Genomic DNA, 20,041 nt, shown 5'->3' on the forward strand with positions numbered 1-20,041 from the left:
CCTGTACAACAGAAGGCAGAACAGAGAGAAATATTTCTACACAGAGATACACAGAATCAGAGAGAAACAATACCTTAACTGCATGTGTGTCAAGAGAATCTAGACTAATCAGTGAAGATACACCTCTTACCGGCACACACCAGTCCCACATCACTGTCATGAGTGCAGTTGTGTTTGAGTGAAGGTGATGTTGGACAGAAGTGAATCTGAGATTCGTTGCCTCTACACTGAAGATCCTCTGACCACACCTGACCCTCCCCTCTGCCAAAAGCAGCTGCTGCCAGCACCTCCACAGGAAGCCCACAGCCCAGCTCTCGACACACAACCTCTGCATCCTGCTGGTCAAAGCCAGCATCACACACTGTGGACCAGGTCTCTCCATGAAGCACCTCCACTCTCCCAGAGCAGCGTGAATCACCAAGTAGCTTGACTTCTGATATAATGTTGTTGAAACATAATGATTTTATAAAAATTACAGTTCAGCTTTTTACCAGATACAAAATTATTAATTTCATAACTTGGCCATGAGAGCATGCATGTCTCTGAAGAGAAAAGTACAAATAATCAAGTTTGAAAGATAAAAAAGGCAAAATTATTTATTATTAATGAACTTAATGATTATTTTACCAAAATTAAAAGCTATGAAAAGAAATGTGAATGGCAAATTTTTATCTCATTTAATAGAAAACTACAGTTTAGAAAAACATACCTGAACAAATGACCCCAGCATCATTAGAATGAACACAATCATTTCTACTCCATCCTGGCGATTTACAGTTTTTCACTGTGGCCTCTGATCATTACAGTCTACATCATCCATCCAGATTGGTCCTGATCCTGGTCCAAAGTGAGCATCACTCAGTGCAGCTACAGCGTCTCCACAGCCCAGCTCTCTACACACCACTGCAGCATCTCTCATATCCCAGTTATCATCGCACACTGTTCCCCACTGTCCTCTATGAAGAACCTCCACTCTCCCAGCACAGCGACTGCCACCATCCACCAACCTCACACTGACTGTACAACAGAAGGCAGAACAGAGAGAAGTATTTCTACAGAGAGATACACAGAAGCAGAGAGAAAGAATACCTTAAACTGGATGTGTAGCAAGAAAATGTAAGACTAATCAGTGAAGATACACCTCTTACCAGCACACACCAGTCCCACATCACTGTCATGAGTGCAGTTGTGTTTCAGTGAAGATGATGTTGGACAGAAGTAAATCTGAGATTCATTGCCTCTACACTGAAGCTCCTCTGACCACACCTGACCCTCCCCTCTGCCAAAAGCTGCTGCTCCCAGCACCTCCACAGGAAGCCCACAGCCCAGCTCTCGACACACAACCTCTGCATCCTGCTGGTCAAAGTCAGCATCACACACTGTGGACCAGGTCTCTCCATGAAGCACCTCCACTCTCCCAGAGCAGCAAGAACCACCAACCAGCCTGACTCCTAATATTAAAGAGTTTAGGCCATTTTTGATAAGTGATATAATGTCGCTTAGATAAAATTATTTTGTTAAAAAGTACCAAAGCTTAAATTATTTTTCAAAACATGTATGTCTGTAAAGACAAAAAAGATGCATGACAAATTGTATTGTGATGTTTTAATAAATACCAGTGGGCAAATACAACAAGAAAAGCTAATCTCATTAAATAGATTATCGAAATTCAGATAAGCGTACCTGAACAGACGACTCCAGCATCTTTAGAATGACCACAGTTATGTCTACCCCATCCTGCTGATCTACAGTTCTTCAGTGTAGACTCTGATCCACTGCAGCTCATATTATTCATCCAGATTGGTCCTGATCCTGGACCAAAGTGAGCATCACTCAGTGCATCTACAGCCTCTCCACAGCCCAGCTCTCTACACACAACTGCAGCATCTCTCATATCCCAGTCATCATCACACACTGTTCCCCACTGTCCTCTATGAAGAACCTCCACTCTCCCAGCACAGCGACTGCCACCATCCACCAACCTCACACTGACTGTACAACAGAAGGCAGAACAGAGAGAAGTATTTCTACAGAGAGATACACAGAAGCAGAGAGAAAGAATACCTTAAACTGGATGTGTAGCAAGAAAATGTAAGACTAATCAGTGAAGATACACCTCTTACCAGCACACACCAGTCCCACATCACTGTCATGGGAGCAGTTGTGTTTGAGTGAAGATGATGTTGGACAGAAGTGAATCTGAGATTCGTTGCCTCTACACTGAAGCTCCTCTGACCACACCTGACCCTCCCCTCTGCCAAAAGCAGCTGCTCCCAGCACCTCCACAGGAAGCCCACAGCCCAGCTCTCGACACACAACCTCTGCATCCTGCTGGTCAAAGCCAGCATTACACACTGTGGACCAGGTCTCTCCATGAAGCACCTCCACTCTCCCAGAGCAGTGAGAACCACCAACCAGCCTGTCTCCTCCTGAAATATTTGTATGAGTTAATAGAGATTATAGAACGCATATGTTTGAAAATGACAGAAAAGTGTTTATAAATATCTGTTTTTATAAAATGTAGCAGGTTAATAAAGTTGCTTTTCAAGAACACTCAAAATGTAAACTGTCTATAATCATATAAGTTTCCAAACAACCAAAACAGAGCTGTACTGTCAGTTTGATAAAAGTTGAGGTTTCAGCCTATACTACACTTTACAAACGCTAAATATGAATTATCATTTTCAATTTTCCTCTCTCTGTACTTCCAGTATGTTTTCCATATGTTTTGGGACTGTCTTTATATTTCTGAATTTTTTTATGATTTAAAATGATTTTTATGATTTAAAATGATTTAAAATCAAATGATTTATGATTTTAAAGTTATTAGTTGCCACTCTACACATTTAATTTTATTTTTTCTTCTTTGATTCTTTTCTCTTTTTTTCTTTTCTTTGCCTGTCTCTCTTAGATAACCGGTTGTTTTGGACTGTAATACTGCTTATTTTTTTATAAAAGACAAAAACATAAACAACAAAAAAACAAAAACATAAACATGAGGTTTTAAAACATTTGATGAGTCAAAACTCTGACCTAAATTCAATTGATTTATTGAGGTTTATGGAGGGATTAAATAAATAAGGGATTATTATTCATAAAATCACTGTACTGAAGATTACCTGAACAAATGACTCCAGCATCTTCATCATGACTACAGTAATTTTCACCCCATTCTGGGAATGTACAGTTCATCAGTGAAGACTCTGACCCACTACAGCCCACATCATCCATCCAGATTGGTCCTGATCCTGGTCCAAAGTGAGCTGTGCTTAGTGCGTCTACAGCTTCTCCACAGCCCAGCTCTCTACACACCACTGCAGCATCACTAATATTCCAGTTATAATCACAGACTGTTCCCCACGTTCCATTATAATGAACCTCCACTCTCCCAGCACAGTGACTGCCACCATCCACCAACCTCACACTGTCTGTACAACAGAGAGAGAGAGAGAGAGAGAGAGAGAGAGAGAGAGAGAGAGAGAGAGAGAGAATATAGCTAAAGATGCATTACATGGCCAAAGGTACATTCAAATATCACACACATTTGTGCTTCTTGAACATTTCACTCCAAAACCATTAATACAGAGCGTCCACTCCTCTGGGAGGACTTTTCACTAGATTTTTTCAGCATGTCTTCAGGATTCACTTCCACTCTGCCACAACAGCAGAATGTCTGTTTCACAGTTAACGTTCCGATGAAAGCTGAGGTTGGGGTTCTGCACAGGCTAATTCAGTTCTTTCACACCAGCTCAGTCAGTCATTTATTAATGGACTTTGTGCATGAGAGCACTGTCATGCTGAAATAGGACAGAGTCTTCCCCAGACTGCGGCCACAAGTCAGAAGCACACAGTTCTCTAGAGTGTAATTTTATGCTGTGATATTAAGATTTCACTTTACTGGAACAAAGCGGCCCAACACAGACTATAAAAACCAGCCCCAGACTATTATTCCTCCTCCACCGAACTTTACAGCTGGCACTGTGCATTCAGGTGTGTTCTATGATGTGTAACAGTCACTAAAGGCCCACAGACAGATGGACTGGATCAGGTACTGGCTATGTTAAGCTTGATCTGATTCTTGATCCTTATTATTATTTTCATCATATTTACATCACTGTCCTATATGTGACAAACACCGACATTATCCACAACATCCACCACTGAGGACAACAGTAAAATTAGCTTGTAGTTAGCAGTTCAGGATTCTATCAGCTATAACTCTATGATGCAGTAATTTACACCTGAGCTTCATTAGTTCTGATTTGGAAATTCTGATGACATCATCCTCCAAGCCTAAATCCCCCAACACTACATTTCTGAGCTTTATTTTCTAAAGGTAATAAATTCACATTCAAAAGCTGATCAGTCAGATTAATGAGACCAAGTTCAAATAAATCAGGCTGATTTGTGAAAATGTTCACAGTGTTAACTTTGTCTTTTCGAAGGTCTTACAGACTGTGAGTATGGAAAGAGAAAATATGTGGAAAACAGAAATGAAAGGTTACTTACAACACAAATTCCATCAAAACATGAAAATTCACATCTTTTAGGCAGAAATTTATGTGAAGAATTTTCACAAACAGGGCTCAACATCACTGATCACTTCATACAGCTCAATCTCATCAGCATGTGGTGTGTCGATACATTCAGAGCTGAGAATTTCCTGTTAAAAATTTATAATGTACCCCAATCCAAAGGATTACTTAATTAAAAGTGCCATCTAGAGGGATAAAAGCAGGCTTCAATATCAAAAATATTTAGACTAAATAAACATGCAAAAACAGCCAGTTTTGATATTTTTTTTGTAGTTTTATGAAAACCATTGCATTTATATAGATCTGACTCTTCAGACTGTAACAGTCCTACCGTCCATGTTTAAGTTTAAAATTTCTCATTATGACAGATCAGACACAGAAAGAATTCCCAAATATCCTCTTGACTTAAAGTCCCTCATATAAAACTTAAACAAATGTTCAAAGTACAGAGTCAGTGATCCACAACACAGAACACAACACAGAAAATCAATCAATACAATAAAGTAAGGGTTAAATTGACAAATAGAGAGAAAACAACAAAGAGAGAACGAGAAAAAAAGACACAGAGAGAGAGAGAGAGAGAGAGAGAGAGAGAGAGAGAGAGAGAGAGAAAGAGGGAGAGAGAGATTTGAAATGACATACCTTTGATTTTTTGTAGCAAGAATGAGTACATACCAGCTGTGGTGAGTGTGATTGTGGAGGACAGAAGAATGAGAGCCACACAGCTGTCCATCTCCCTCTGACCTGCACACAGTCCGTTCAACTCAGCAACAGAACAAGCTTCACCTCCACTCCCCCAGAGAGACTGAAGAAACAGAGAGAGAGAGAGAGAGGGAGAGAGAGAAAGAGAGAGAGAGACAGAGGCTCCCCACAGCCGCCAATCACACTCACTATGACCTTATTAGAAAGAGGAGAGGAAATCATCAAACATTTTCAGTGACAAATCAGAGGAGGCATTTTTTTCTTTTCCATATTTATCAAAAGAGCGTCAGCGCTGATGAACAGAACTCCACCTCCGTCTCTAGAGGTGTGTGTGTGAGGAGAGACGCTCGCAACAGTGGGGTGAGAAACACACCAACATACAGGAGACTGACTTCAGAGAGAGGAAACACTCCAGTGTAATACAGCATTAATGCTGCACCTGCAGAGAGCTGATCCACACACTGATAACCAGCTCACACAAACTGCTCTGAGTTAGAATACAGAAACACAGAAATGCTAGTTTAGAAATGCTCAGTAAAGTTACAAATGAACTAAACTTACTCACAGATGTTATTTTACTTATTTGAATTGAGGAATGTGTTGCTGTTTAAAATGATTTTGTAATACAGAGAGCTCAGTGTAATGGCATCATGATCTAAAGACACAAAATAGCCTATAATTTGGTAAATACAATATATTTATTATCACAATTCAACACCTTTTCTATTGCAGTCGTTTAACTAATCACCGTTACACAGATAACTGCAGTTCAGCTTTTACAGATGGTTTTGGTTTGATCACTGCAGTACATTTTCTTCTCCACAAGATGGCAGCAGAGGATTAATAATCAGTGAATTTAGTTATTCTGATGAAGTGCATTTTCATTGTACTGACAAGCTGAGGCCACTGCTGGTGTCTTAATGTGGCTGCTGTGGTCTCTCAGATACATGAATTAGGGTAAAAAAAAAAAAAGTGAGTGAGGGAACATTCTTTATGTAGAAAATTTAAAATTAATAATCGGTATCTAATCAAGAATAACAAAACAATCAGCATTCCTGCCCTGAAGCTTGTTTTAAAGTGTAATGCAGTAGATTTTCACTCTTTAAAAACAACAACAAAAACAACAACAACAACAACAACAACAACAACAACAATAATAATAATAATATAATAATAATAATAATTCTGTATTTAATGTACTTAGAAAAGAAGATCACTCAAATTAACACTTGTTATTTTATCACTTGTGGTGATCTTCAAACTGAAAGCTGTGCTCTGTCATTTCTGAGCAGAGTTCGAAATTTGTTGCTGGAAATGAATGTAGTGTGAAGAAAATAAATATTTAATTACTAAAAACTCTGGCGACCACTGGTTAGGTAAATCCTAAATCGCTCAGCTCTAAGGACCTCTAATAGCTTCATGCACTTTTGCCATTTTGTTAGCGTTTTGGCAATAGACTGAACTGTTAAACCTGAACACAAAATGCTGTTGTGGGAGAATAACAAAATGCATAAAATTCATTCAAACGGCACATTGAGCATGAGAATATCTCATGGCATATAGCATTTTGTGATGAACTATGTTTATACATTAAAAAAACAGTTAAACATAAAGGATCCAACATTACCCCTAAGAATGCTGAGAAGCATTTGGGCAATGGATAATTCAGTATGCAGGATTTATCCAAATTAACTGATCTTAAATAGATTCATCCGAGTAACTAAGGATTATACAAGAAATATAAGGCAATATTAGATTTGTATTAGTAATTTCAATAAAAGTAAATAAAAAATAGTGCAATTATGTTTTACAGTGGATTCAGGTTATGTGTGAACTGTATTTATGCACTGTACTATTGCAAAGTTAGAGAAACTCATAGAAACATCAGTTTTTTGGACCCCATAGAGTCAAAAAAGGAAGGTCTTTATGGTACACAATCATTTCCTTTCTAAAATATTTGGAATTAGGATTAAGGTTGGGGCTGGAAAGGGTCATGAGGATTGGATTTTTTTTTTTAAATAATAGGGTACAGTTTTGGGAAAATCAGAAAATTGGAATATTTTGATCACAGTTTTAGATCATCACAGTCTTGAAACATTGGATCATACATTTGAAATAAGGATCAAAATATAGAAATAGGATCACAATATGGCAATAGTAATGACAACATAGGCATTGAATCACAAACTGGGAAGAGTATCCAACCAGAGTCTGTTACAATTATGACATGACAACAGTGTGCTGGAGTTTCCAGAAGTATAATCAACAGCTCAACAGCACTCAGGAAATTAGGTGGTACTGCAACCAATCTACAAACTGATCTTAGAGATCATAATAAAACATATATTTTGCCTATTCACAATATTAAAAATAGATATTTAATTTTGAAAAACATTGCAGATTATCTTTTATCCAGATAAAATTTGCTCTGAGGCTCTAATTAGGGTGTGTGTGTGTGGTGTGTAGGTGTATGTAGTAGAGGAAATTGGTTGGTAGAGGTGTTTGTGTATGTTTGGTAGACATGGTGTTGGGTGTGAGAATGTATGGAAGAGCTGATTAGTGGTGTGTGAGGGTGTTTATGGGAGAACTTGTTAGGTGTGTGTGAGGAAGTGTGTGATACAGCTGATTATGTGTGAGTATTAGAGTGTGCATGTAAGTTGGTTACATGTGTGTTGTTATACTCAGGGTAACTTTAAAATGTATAATGATCAGCACAGAGAAGAGAGGAGTACAGAATTATCTCTCACACCACAGTAATAGATTCAATAAATTACACACTTAAATCATAAGAAATTCCAGATACAGAATTTAGCATGCAGTCATTATTATGCCTGTGTGGATTAATCTCAAATTATCAGGATAATAATCACACAACCATTATAGGTTTGCAAATAACACACGAGAGAAGGTCTGAAATCTGTTTCTTACAATGCACACTGTAAAAAGTAGAACCATGTTTTTGAGGTTTGAACTGATGTAAAATGTTGTGTTTATTCATCTAAATGATACGTTTTTTTTTTTATTTGAGTTGAAAACCCCAGTGAACCCAGAGCCATATGAAGTAAATTAACTGACACACTATTTTTCACAGTGTCGCACAGTATTCAGTGGGTAATCAATGCTTTATAACTTCTCTATAAACAGTTATATGAATGTTTTTAGATGAATTAATGAGATGTGTCAGTAATGGTTTCTAGCTGACTAAGGTAGGTAGACATGTTTAACTATGTGTGGAGGGGTGTGATCTATTATAAAATCTTAAGGTTTATTGTGTTTGAAGATGTTTGAAAAAACCCACATCTTTCTTATAGTGAATATATTCCAAAAACGTCCAAAAGAGGAGAGCAGAAAATAGAGCACCATGCATGTCTGTATAACAGGTAAACTCCAAATCTGACCAAGTTGTTCTTAAAAAATATGTTTTATAATTCTTAAAACACTACCAGGAATGCTATGAAGATGCTACAGGGCTGTCAGTGAATACTGAATGAGTTTATTTCAGTCTGATTTTCCTCCAGGTTAGTCTTTACTCAGCTCTGCTCCTGGGTGGCCAGTGTCCAGCAGATTTCCTTGTTACACAGTTCCTTGTCACTCTGTCACTATCTCATCACTTGAATGCCATGCATTCATTTATCCAGTCATTTGGTCACTTACTCACTTGATCACTCTTTCACTCACTCAGTCTCTTATACCGTCACGGTGTCTCAGAAATCATTGCTTCGTCACTCAATCTCTCACTCTGGCAGTCATGGTCACTAACTCATTTGGTCAGTAACTAACTCACTCACTAAACCACCTACTCTGTCACTTATTCACTTAGCCATTGGGTCACTCATTCACTCGCTCTATCACTAGCTCACTTAGTGCCTCACTTGGTCACTCATTTGGTCACTAACATGTTTATGCACTCAACATTAATTTATTCATTCACTCACTGATTAATGGTCTCATTCACTCAACAACTCAACGCCAGACACACACTCACACACATAAACATGCACACACAGTGATGTAAACCCACCCCCCCCCCACACACACACACTTTTCTTTCTCTCTCTCTCTCTCTCTCGCGCACACACACACACCTGCAGCTGTGTGGTTTCTCTGTATGCACAAAAATGGAAGTTTTACATGAATTTAACAGTTTAACTTCAGCTGCCTAATAGATGTTTATCAGCAGAATAAACGCTTTGTGGCTGAGCTGTTGTTGTTCCTGGATGCTTCCATTTCATAATAATAATAATAGCACTTGCAGTTAAGCGAGGCAGATCTAGCAGGACAAAAGTTTCACAAAGTGACTTGTGGCAAAGGTGACAACTTATGACAGTGCTAGATTTAAAGTCATTGAGCTCTTGTTGTGTTTATTCATCTAAATGAAAAGTTTATGGCCCATTTTACTGACAGTGTTTGTCTATGGAGATTGGATGCAGTGTGCTTGATTTGAAACAACTCCTAAGCAAATAATTAGGATGTCCACAAACTTTTACTGTATAAGTGTTTTTGTCTGGACTACTTTTTGAATGAAACATAATACAAGGCAGCCAATCAGAGCAGAGCTGCACATAATAGTCTTGATGGCACAATAACAAAAACAGCCTGCTTAACTAAGAGCTAAAGGAAGGTTTGTAAAAGGATCATGTACAAAAGAATTATGACTGGTTTCGGCCCGCACAAATTTTATGTGAAAAATGTAGGATATGGATCCTTTAAATAATCTTATACTATTCTTACAACAATCTCAAAATGAGAAGTATGAAACATATTGACTAGATTAAAGATGATTTCACTTTCCAAGATACAACTTGCTTCCAAAAAAGTTGTGATGTGTCACGCTGTGTAAATAAAACTAGAATACAATGATAAGCAAATCATATTAATTCTATATTTAATTGAACATAGGACGAACACAACATGATGCCAGAAACATGTTCCAAAAAAGTTGGGACAGGGGCGTCTTTACCACTGTGCGGCATCACTTTGCTTTTTTTAACAACACTCTGTAAGTGTCTGGGAACTGAGGAGACCAATTGCTGTAGTTTTGAAAGTGAATTTTTTTCCCATTCTTGTATTCATATAGGATTTCAGCTGCTCAGCAGTTTGGAGTCCACCTCTGTCATATTTTTTTGTTCCATAAAGTGTCAAATGTTTTCAATGGATTGCAGGTCCGGACTGCAGCCCAGCTTAGCAACTCTTTTTCTATAGAGCCATGCTGTTGCAATATGTGCAGAATGTGGTTTGACATTGTCTTCCTGAAGTGAGACATTGTCTGAATGGCAGCATATGTTTCTCCAAAACCTGCATATATATTGTTCAGAATCAATGGTGCCTTCAGAGATGTGCAAGTCACCCCTGCCATTTGCACTAATGCACCCCTATACCATCACAGATGCTGGCTGATAACAAGCCAGATCGTCTTTAGCCTGGAGGACGTGGCATCCATGATTTGCAAAAAGGATTTAAAATTCTGATTCGTCAGACCACAGGAGACTGTTCTACTTTCCATCTTAAATGAGCTCAGGCCCAGAGAATGCGGCAGCGTTTCTGTATCCTTTCTATATATGGTTTCTTCTTTGCATGGTAGAGTATGAAGTGATGAGCTGTGTTCACAGACAATGGTTTTCGGAAGTGTCGCTGAGGCCATGAAGTGATTTTCACTACAGAATCACGTGTGCTTTTGATTTTTACCCAATTATCTCCCCAATTTTTAATCTTTTAATGCAGTGCTGCCTGAGGTTCCGAAGATTTGTTTGTCCTTTGCACACTGATTTAAATGATTTGCACATCATTACATTTTATTACATCCTAACACTTTTTAAATTGTAAAACATTTTAATAATTTGCACCATTTCTCAGTGTGACGTCAGTCCAGGCATTTCAGCTCCTTTTGATTATTTTTTGTCTTTTAGAGACATAGGACTACTGACTTTTAATAAATCAATAGAAAATGTATTTTTAATTATGAATAAAAATATGAATATTATATGTAATTGAACTAAATTGGTCACTGTTAGATGTTCATTCATATTTACTTAAAAACGCAGATGATCTGGAAGGCATACAAAAAATGCAATACATTTCAGCTGTTAGACTTTTTACTGATTTATACATTATTTGATTTACTAATATTTATGTTTTTTACAGTTTAGAGGTGGTTGTTACTGTTCTAAATGTAGCAGTAAAAGGAACAGATATCTGAGAAATATAAAAAGGCAAAACAAAAATTAAGCAGCCAGTAAAACAAAAATAAATTCATAATTATAAGCAGATATTAAACAAAACAAACAAAAAAGAAACTCACAAAAGTGAGGTTTTTAGTTAACAAAAATATTTTTTTATTTTTTATATTTTTCATTTTTTGCATAATCAAGATGACTCAGAAAAAAATCTTATTACATTCACTTACATTAAAAGTTATTAAAGTTCTCTTCTCCTGAAAGATTTTTTTATATATTCAGCAAAACTAGCAATTCAAAATCGATGACAGCAGCTTTTGCAGTTAATTAACACTGTGATAAAATTATTTTAAATGGAGTCAAAAACCCCAAAATCCAGCAGACTCCTCTGATCTGCACAAGTGACTCCAGCGTCCTGTCTGTGGGAGCAGTCAGTGTGGTTCTTCAGGGAATGAGGACAGTCCCACAGGTGAATCTCATTCCCTCTACACTTCACTCTGTTCAGCCAGATAGGTCCTTCACCAGCACCAAAGACAGCACTCCCATCAGCACTCAGCGCCGGCCCACAGCCCAGCTGCCTGCAGACCACCTGAGCATCCCTTATGTCCCACAGATCATCACAGACGGAGCCCCATATTTTATTATGATACACCTCCAGCCTCCCAGAGCAGCTTTCATTTCCTCCTCTCAGCCTGAGAGGCAGGTGATCTACATAACACACATCACACATGAGGAGATACAGAAACACTGATGAACCAGCATCATCATAGAACTAACAACAATACAGCTATAAAGTCAAACAAGTTTTCACTCTTCGCACAACAAACTGATTTAAATTGGAAAATACAAATGTATTAATAGTTGTGTGAAAAAAAACATATTTGTAGCAAAATACTTTAGTTAATGAAATATTGCTGTTGTTTGTGAGAGTTCTTACTTGAGCACTGTCTGTGATGGGGAGTTGAGGAGCGTTTTAGATGTCTTCGTAATACACGTTCATTTTCACCTTCTGTGAGGTTAGTAAGATACTTCACTAAGCATGGAATATTAAGTTCTTTGACTCTATATGACAACATATTATGTAAAACTATATGTTTTATATTTCAATATGTACATTTTTTTACATGTTTAAGCCAGTTTTATTCCTCATGTGATTTATTGTTAGTATGCAAATTTACACACACTCTGTCTACCTGAGCAGGTAATGTGAGCCACTTCATTGCGATAATCACAACTATTCTGTCTCCAGGGTGAAGATGGACAATGCCATAGAGTGGAGTCATGTTTCCTACATTTCAGATTATCCAGCCAGTTAGGAGCTGATTCCACTCTTGCTCTGGTAGGTCTCTCACTGCCAGATCTTCCACAGTTCAGCTCTTGACAGATTAAACTCACTGTTTCTTCAGTCATTCCATTTACACACACATTACCCCAGGTTCCATTGTAGAACACTTCCAGATTCCCCTCACAGCCCTCAGTGAGTCTGATCTCTTTAAACTCTGGTGGGAAAAAGATGATGGACACTGACAATTTATTTATTATTTATTTATTATTTTGCTGAATGCTTTATGAATTGTTAATTCGGGTTATTATGCCATATGAATCAGTTTCTCAAAAACACTGGACAATCTGTAATTAAGAATTGAGGATCATCAGTATGTCTGGACTTTCTGTGACGCGTGTGTATTTGAATCGCAGTAAAACTGTGTAGCATAAAAATTCCATTTATTGATATATCTCAAAATCTTTTCACTTTGTAGACTTATATCCTTTTGATTTATGGGACCTCAGTATGGGATCACACACTCTTTACCTGAACACACGACTCCTACATCTTCCTTGTGTCCACATTCATCCTCTCCACACAGCTGAAACCTGCAGTTCCACAGGGACGTCTCGTTCCCCTCACACTCCACCTCATTCAGCCAGATGGGTCCAGTTCCAGGTCCAAACTGGGCTGGTACTGGAGCACTGAGGGCCACTCCACACTGCAGCTGTCTGCAGACCACCTGCGCATCCTTAATATCCCACAAGTCATCACACACTGTCCCCCATGAGCCGCTGTGGAAAACCTCCAGCCTTCCTGCACAGTCTCCCCCAGAACCAACAAGCCTGATGGAGCTATGAGCTAAATTAAACTTACCTACACACACACACACACACACACAAGAATTCACCATCAAAGTCAGTCCATTACTTGTATTTGCTCCACTATGTAATCTATCTATTTATTGTCTCTGGTAATCATTCATGTCTCACAAGAGCAGTATATTTTGGATTTGAGCAACTGTATTATGTCAAATTAGTGTTGACTATTGATAATACTTTTGTTGAACACATAGAATTCAGAACTGCAGAACTGTAACACTTACCAGAGCAGGTGATTGAGAGCTGCTCTTTGGAGCTGCAGTTGACTGCCTCTGCGCTGCTGCAGTTCTCCAGATGAGCTTCACTCCCAGTACAATTGAAACCCGTCACACACATGTGTCTGTGTTCAGGACTGGATGTAGAGGAGCTGGAGAAGCTGAACACAGAGCCACAGCCCAGCTGTCTGCAGACCACAGAGGCCTCGGACTCACCCCAGGAGTCCAGCAGAACTCTCCTCCAGTCCTGCCTGAAGTACACCTCCACCTCCCCCTCACACTCCATCCCTCCAGACAACCGCACTCGCCCCTCATGAAACGCCAGAGAGGAAACTGAAGAAGAAAAATATCACTTACCTAAACAGGATCTATTGGATGTGGCATTTAATTATCATTTTCTAACATAATGTACATTATTCTAAAATGGATAATACAATTTGTATTGGCTTACCACTGCAGATGACTCCAGCATCCTGTTTATGAGAGCATGCAGTTTGACTCCATGATGAAATGGGACATTTTGACAGGTGTTTTTCATTCCCCTCACAATCAAACACATCAGCCCAGATCTGGCCAATCCCCTCCCCAAACCGGTCTGACCCCAACACAGCCACGCAACATTTTCAACCGCTTTGAGTCAGATATATCTGGGGCATAGCATATGCTGGGACCAGGTGCATAGTCATGGGTAGGCCTGGGTCTACTGAGTTTGATCACAGGTCTACCCAATCAAATGGAGAAATAATATTTATTAAGCTCCAGTTTTAGGAAAAAGAAATTGATTTATTTTCTGTGAGTGCTGTCAGTGTCTAAACATTACACTCTCCACCTCATTCCTGAACATGTAATATAGCCTCAGACTTCAATCATTGTAATCAAAATATATAGCTTCAGCTACGGTCAAAAGATGTGCCTGAAGGATCTGTAAAAGTGAAACCATGACAGAGTACAGCATGTCATTTTCTACTGATTTGTAAAGCCTTTAAAAAGTTGCTGTATATTTGGTCTTCAAATTTGGTACTTATAATGCACTTTTACTGCAAAACTAAAATGGCTATGTCAAAATATCAAGGCAATGTCTACGTCCACATTTTTGTGAAGACTAACGACAGCTTACCTGAGCAGATGACTCCAGCATCTTTACCATGAGAACAGTCAGACACCCCCCATCCTCTTGAACTACAGTGCTCCAATGCAGACTCTGATCCACTACAGCCCACTTCATCCATCCAGATTGGTCCTGATCCTGGTCCAAAGTGAACTCTACCCAGCGCATTTACAGCCTCTCCACAGCGCAGCTCTCTACACACCACTGCAGCGTCTCTCATATCCCAGTCATCATCACACACTGTTCCCCACTGTCCTCTATGAAGAACCTCCACTCTCCCAGCACAGCGACTGCCCCCATCCACTAACCTCACACTGTCTGTACAACAGAGAGAGAGAGAGAGAGAGAGGGAGAGAGAGAGAGAGAGAGAGAGAGAGAGAGAGAGAGAGAGAGATTTAAAATTATATAGATCATTTATTACTGAAAGTGGACAGTGTACTTACCAGCTGTGGTGAGTGTGATTGTGGAGGACAGAAGAATGAGAGCCACACAGCTGTCCATCTCCCTCTGACCTGACAGAAATGGAGAGAAAATGTGAGAGTGTAAGAGAGAGAGAGAGAGAGAAAGACAGAGAGATAGAGAAACAGATAGAGAGAGTCACATGTCACATCTTTGTCTTGAAACACCTATCAATGGTCTTGATCTTCTCTCACCCTCACCTGCAGCTGGTTTGCCGATTTAGTCCGTACTGTATAAGAACACTGTGTTTATTTTTATTAGGTTTTGAAAACTGTGTGCAGTTACAGCTCTGAACTGGTTCCTCCTCTGAACTCTGGACTCTTTTATTTACTCTCTCTCTTGATTTTTCGGAATTGGTGGCTATTTTGGTTGCTATTTGTTGTGTATTTGCTCTGTGAAGTCGACCCTGGTTTTCTGGTCTGTTTTATTTGGTTTGGGGATTTATCATTAACTGATTTGTGCTCATATTGATTTTTTCAAAGCTGCTTCTTCTTTACTTGGTGCATGGAGAGCAGCAGTAGTAGAGACTAATCGCAGAAAATGAATTAATTAATTAGGATTGGTCAGGTGCTGAATTTATACAGGCTGTTACTGTACAGCACATCAACCTTCACTAAAGAGTGTCAACTAAACAGCCATTGTCATGTGAATGTCTATTCACACCATCACCACATATAATCTTTAAAAAGGCAGTTTACATGTGCCTGAATGGCAAGAAAAGCAAAGTAAGCTACTAGCCTGTCAATTAACTGAAGTGAAAACATCAATGTTAGCTTTGAGGAAAAAACAGAGTAGAAAACCTGACATTAGTTTAACTTGATTTTAGTCTCTCCGTTCATAGCAAAGCTCTGGATTAGGTGACAAATATAACACGAACATGCTACTTTTATCTCTTTGAACCTTATGCTGTTTTTAAGATTTTCTTAATTTCTCAGCTTATTACATTTTAAACAGACAGCAAGAGACATGTCTCTGAGTCTTATTTAATTGGCCACTCAGTCTCCTGCCTCAGTGTCATTCTCCTGCGTCTGCCCTGTCCAGCTCTATTGCTGGGAAAAGCTAATAGTGGGGGAAAGATTATTAGCTGCATGTATTCACAATCTTAGGTATTTATCAGGTATCTCAGAGTAAAAATACCGATCTAAAGCAGCTCTCATCAGTCTATATAGTCTTATAGAGAGCATTGTAAATGGCATGAACTGATCCCAGATCAGTATTCATACTCTGAGAACTTTGATGATTATGGGCCATTGAGAGTAGCATCCACACACATCAGCCAAGAATGAAATCCAAGCACCTGCTGAAATGACTCATCCTCCAGCCACCTAAGTGTTGACCTGATGTGTTCATGTTAGGAAGATCTGGCAGAGAACGTAAGTGTGGGTGAGAGGGTGTGTGGTAGAGCTGGTTAGGTGTGTGTGAGGGTGAGTGTGTGACCAGCTTCTCCCGCTCCACATAAGCTCTGTTCTGGACGCTGTCCAGGGTCCTGCAGGAGCTTGAACTCTGTGCTGCTGAATTAGAGCGGCTGCAGCTGATCTGAGAGCTTCAAGCACCCAGTCAGAGTTTCACATCATCAGATAGAGGTACATCAAATTACATTCATCCTGATTCAACTCATGAATATAAATGCAAGTCTTTACACATCTGATCTACACAGTTCATCCCACTATAACTCAACCTGACCTTCCAGATCAGTGTAATATTCTCTTAACCTCCAGTGAGAGTCAGTCTGATTGTGTATTCCATGGATTCTGCTGGTGGCTCTGAGTCAGTCTGACTCTCACAGTGATGTAGTTTGTGGTAGAGAGAACATAATGACATGCAGAGAGTTAGCAAATCCACATTTTATTAAAACACCACACTGTACTGCACGTGTTTTATGTGGATACATTCAAATCAAAATCAAATCAAATCAAATCAAATCAGATTTATTGTCACATCACAAGAGTACAGGGACACAGGTGAGTGAAAAACTTGAGTGCGAGTTCCACAAATTATGCAGAGAACAGTATTTACACATAGATAAACAAAACTATAGATAGGATAGAAGAATAGATAAAACCAATTTAACTAAAATATATACATATAATCTTACACAATAACTTAAAAATAATAATATTGCACCGAGACATATAATATTGCACTGGGAATGTAGGGTGGGTGTAATCAACTATATACTATATATAGTCATGGATATTACAATGCTATGTGGATGTGCAAATAATCACACTAGGTGTGGAGGTAGAAGATGGTACAGTAGGTGGCAGAGTATTTAGTAAAGTGCAAGGTACAGGAAGTTAAGTGGAAGCGCAGGGGGAGAGTATTGTCTTTGGATAGGTATTCAAAGTCCAGCTATGCAAGTAAAGTGCGGGAGTACAGTGGGTGCACGTACGTGTAATGGGAAGGGTTGGGCTGGGCAGAGCAGTGATTACTGGCTGTTCAATAGCCTGGCTGCATGGGGGAAGAAGCTGTCTTTGAGCCGACTGGTTCTGGCTTTTAAGCTTCTGAGCCTCCTACCACTCGGCAGCTGAGAGAACAGACAGTGACTAGGATGGGAGGGGTCCTTCATAATCCTTCTGGATTTCCTCAGGCAGCGACTGGTGTATAAATCCAATAGGTTAGGGAGCTGAACCCCGGTGATGGACTGTGCTGTCCGCACCACCCTCTGCAGAGATTTCCTCTCACGAACAGTACAGTTCCCGTACCAGGTGGTGATGCTGCCCGTCAGGATGCTTTCCACAGTGCAGGTGTAGAAGGTCTTAAGGATGCTGGGGTTCAGGCCAAACCTCCTCAGCCTTCTGAGGAAGTAGAGGCGCTGGTGGGCCTTCTTCACCACCTGTGAGGTGTGCATTGCCCATGTCAGGTCCTCGCTGATGTGAACACCGAGAAACTTAAAGCTGCTGACCCTCTCTACCGCAGTCCCATTGATGGAAATCGATGGGTGTACTCTCTCCTGCTTCCTGAAGTCCACGATCAGCTCCTTGGTCTTACTGACGTTTAGAGAGAGGTTATTCTCCTGGCACCAGTTTTCCAGGATTTTAACCTCCTCTCTGTAGGCCGATTCATCGCTGTTGGAGATCAGGCCCACAACTGTTGTGTCGTCAGCAAACTTTATGATGACGTTGGAGCTGTGTCTAGCAGTGCAGTCATGGGTGTACAGGGAGTACAGGAGCGGGCTGAGCACACAACCCTGGGGGGCTCTGATGTTGAGGGTCAAAGAGGAGGATGTGATACTTCCCATCCTTACCACCTGCCGTCGGTCCGTCAGGAAGTTCAGGATCCAGCTGCACAGTGTGCTGTTCAGACCCAGATCCCGGAGCTTGCAGTCGAGCCTCGAAGGAACGATTGTGTTGAATGCTGAACTGTAGTCTACAAACAGCATTCTCACATACGTGTCCTTCTTTTCCAGGTGGGAGAGGGCAGCGTGCAGGGTCAGGGCGATTGCATCGTCGGTGGATCTATTCCGCCTATATGCAAATTGCAGTGGGTCCAGGGTGGCAGGCAGTGAGGAACAGATGATATCCCTGACCAGCCTCTCAAAGCATTTGCTTACGATGGAGGTCAGGGCAACAGGTCGCCAGTCGTTCAGACAGGTAATACTAGCTGTCTTTGGAACTGGCACAATGGTGGCTAGTTTGAAACTAGCTGGCACGACCGAGAGAGACAGTGAGGTGTTATAGATGTCTGCAAAAACTCCTGCTAGTTCCCTGTAGCAGGCTTTAAGCACTCTCCCGGGAATGCCATCTGGTCCTGCTGACTTGCGTGGGTTCACCCTCTTGAAGGCTTTGCACACATCAGCTACGGAGACGGAGGCGGGGTTGGGATCAGCGGTGGGCGGGGCGCTCTCCAGTGGTGCTGCGGGAATTCCGTCGAAGCGAGCGTAGAAGTTATTAAGCTCGTCCGGCAGATCAGCGCTGGTACTGGGCAGAGTGCGAGAGGCAGTTTTATAGTCAGAGATTGTATTTAACCCCTGCCATAAGCTTCGTGTGTTGGCTGTGTTGAACTGTGCTTCCACTTTCATTCTGTACGCACGTTTAGCTGCTCTGATGGATTTACGGAGAGCGTAGTTGGATTGCTTGTACTCCTCCGTATTTCCCGCTCTGAATGCAGCGCTGCGTGCGCTGAGGGCGGAGCGAACCTCACAGTTCAGCCAGGGCTTCTGATTGGGGTAAACGCGGACTTGTCTGCAGGGCACTACGTCATCAACACACTTGCGTATGAAGGCGGTGACTGTGTCTGCGTACTCGTCCACGCTGCCCGACGAATCACGGAACATTTCCCAGTCCACATGATCAAAACAATCCTGCAGCATAGCATCTGATTGGTCAGACCAGCGGCGCACCTCCCTGGTAGTGACCGGCCCCCGTTTCAGCTTCTGCCTATAGGTGGGCAGGAGCAGGATGGAGGAGTGATCTGATTTGCCGAACGGGGGTCGGGGGAGGGATTTGTAACAGTTCCGGATGCTGGAGTAAACATGGTCTAAAATCCTGTCTTTCCGAGTGAAACATGTTACGTGCTGGAATAATGTCGGACAGTAGGTTCGCAGGTTATTCCGATTAAAGTCCCCCGCAACAATAAGTGCAGCCTCCGGGCGGTCATCTGCTTGCTGATAGCCTCGTGTAGCTTCCCGAGCGCGAGGTCCGAGTCCGCCTGCGGGGGGATGTACACCGCGGCCAGACAGAGTCCCATTATCTCACGGGG

At 40.7% G+C, this 20,041-nt stretch overlaps 2 protein-coding genes across 4 annotated transcripts in view; both read right to left on the reverse strand.

The window, feature by feature from the left end:
* LOC118811251 (scavenger receptor cysteine-rich type 1 protein M130-like) overlaps positions 1-15,751 on the reverse strand; it is a 30,928-nt gene extending 15,177 nt beyond the window's left edge. Inside the window, exons 1-5 of the mRNA XM_036575406.1 lie at positions 15,541-15,751; positions 5,211-5,279; positions 3,110-3,428; positions 1,690-1,695; positions 1,149-1,444 (exon numbers count right to left, since the gene is read on the reverse strand). Of these exons, the coding sequence (XP_036431299.1) occupies positions 1,149-1,444; positions 1,690-1,695; positions 3,110-3,428; positions 5,211-5,268 (679 nt within the window). The 5' untranslated portion in view covers positions 5,269-5,279; positions 15,541-15,751. The remainder of the gene's footprint in view (positions 1-1,148; positions 1,445-1,689; positions 1,696-3,109; positions 3,429-5,210; positions 5,280-15,540) is intronic.
* On the reverse strand, positions 11,588-15,624 carry LOC118812529 (antigen WC1.1-like). 3 transcript variants are annotated; one of them, XM_036577609.1, is made up of 9 exons: positions 15,535-15,624; positions 15,325-15,393; positions 14,891-15,199; positions 14,225-14,368; positions 13,783-14,106; positions 13,224-13,553; positions 12,604-12,909; positions 12,348-12,419; positions 11,588-12,118 (listed from the first exon to the last, which is right to left on the reverse strand). In XM_036577609.1, exons 2-9 carry the CDS (start codon positions 15,380-15,382, stop codon positions 11,760-11,762), a joined length of 1,902 nt encoding a protein of 633 aa, XP_036433502.1. In that variant the 5' UTR covers positions 15,383-15,393; positions 15,535-15,624; the 3' UTR covers positions 11,588-11,759. The 3 variants fall into 3 exon arrangements, with proteins under 3 accessions (XP_036433502.1, XP_036433500.1, XP_036433501.1); XM_036577607.1 differs by having other exon boundaries at positions 15,483-15,590; XM_036577608.1 differs by having other exon boundaries at positions 15,508-15,558.
* Positions 15,752-20,041: the final 4,290 nt, after the last annotated feature.

Source organism: Colossoma macropomum, unplaced genomic scaffold (assembly GCF_904425465.1).
Source record: "Colossoma macropomum unplaced genomic scaffold, Colossoma_macropomum, whole genome shotgun sequence".
NCBI lineage: Eukaryota > Metazoa > Chordata > Actinopteri > Characiformes > Serrasalmidae > Colossoma > Colossoma macropomum.

Bases quoted from the DNA above. Each gene is read 5' to 3' on its own strand.
- LOC118812529 (XM_036577609.1), bottom strand. From the start codon at position 15,382: ATGGACAGCTGTGTGGCTCTCATTCTTCTGTCCTCCACAATCACACTC. The intron at 15,200-15,324 runs GTAAGTACACTG...TCTGTTGTACAG, and splicing joins AATCACACTCACCACAGCTG to ACAGTGTGAGGTTAGTGGAT. The intron at 12,420-12,603 runs GTAGACAGAGTG...CTAACCTCACAG, and splicing joins GGCTCACATTACCTGCTCAG to AAGGTGAAAATGAACGTGTA.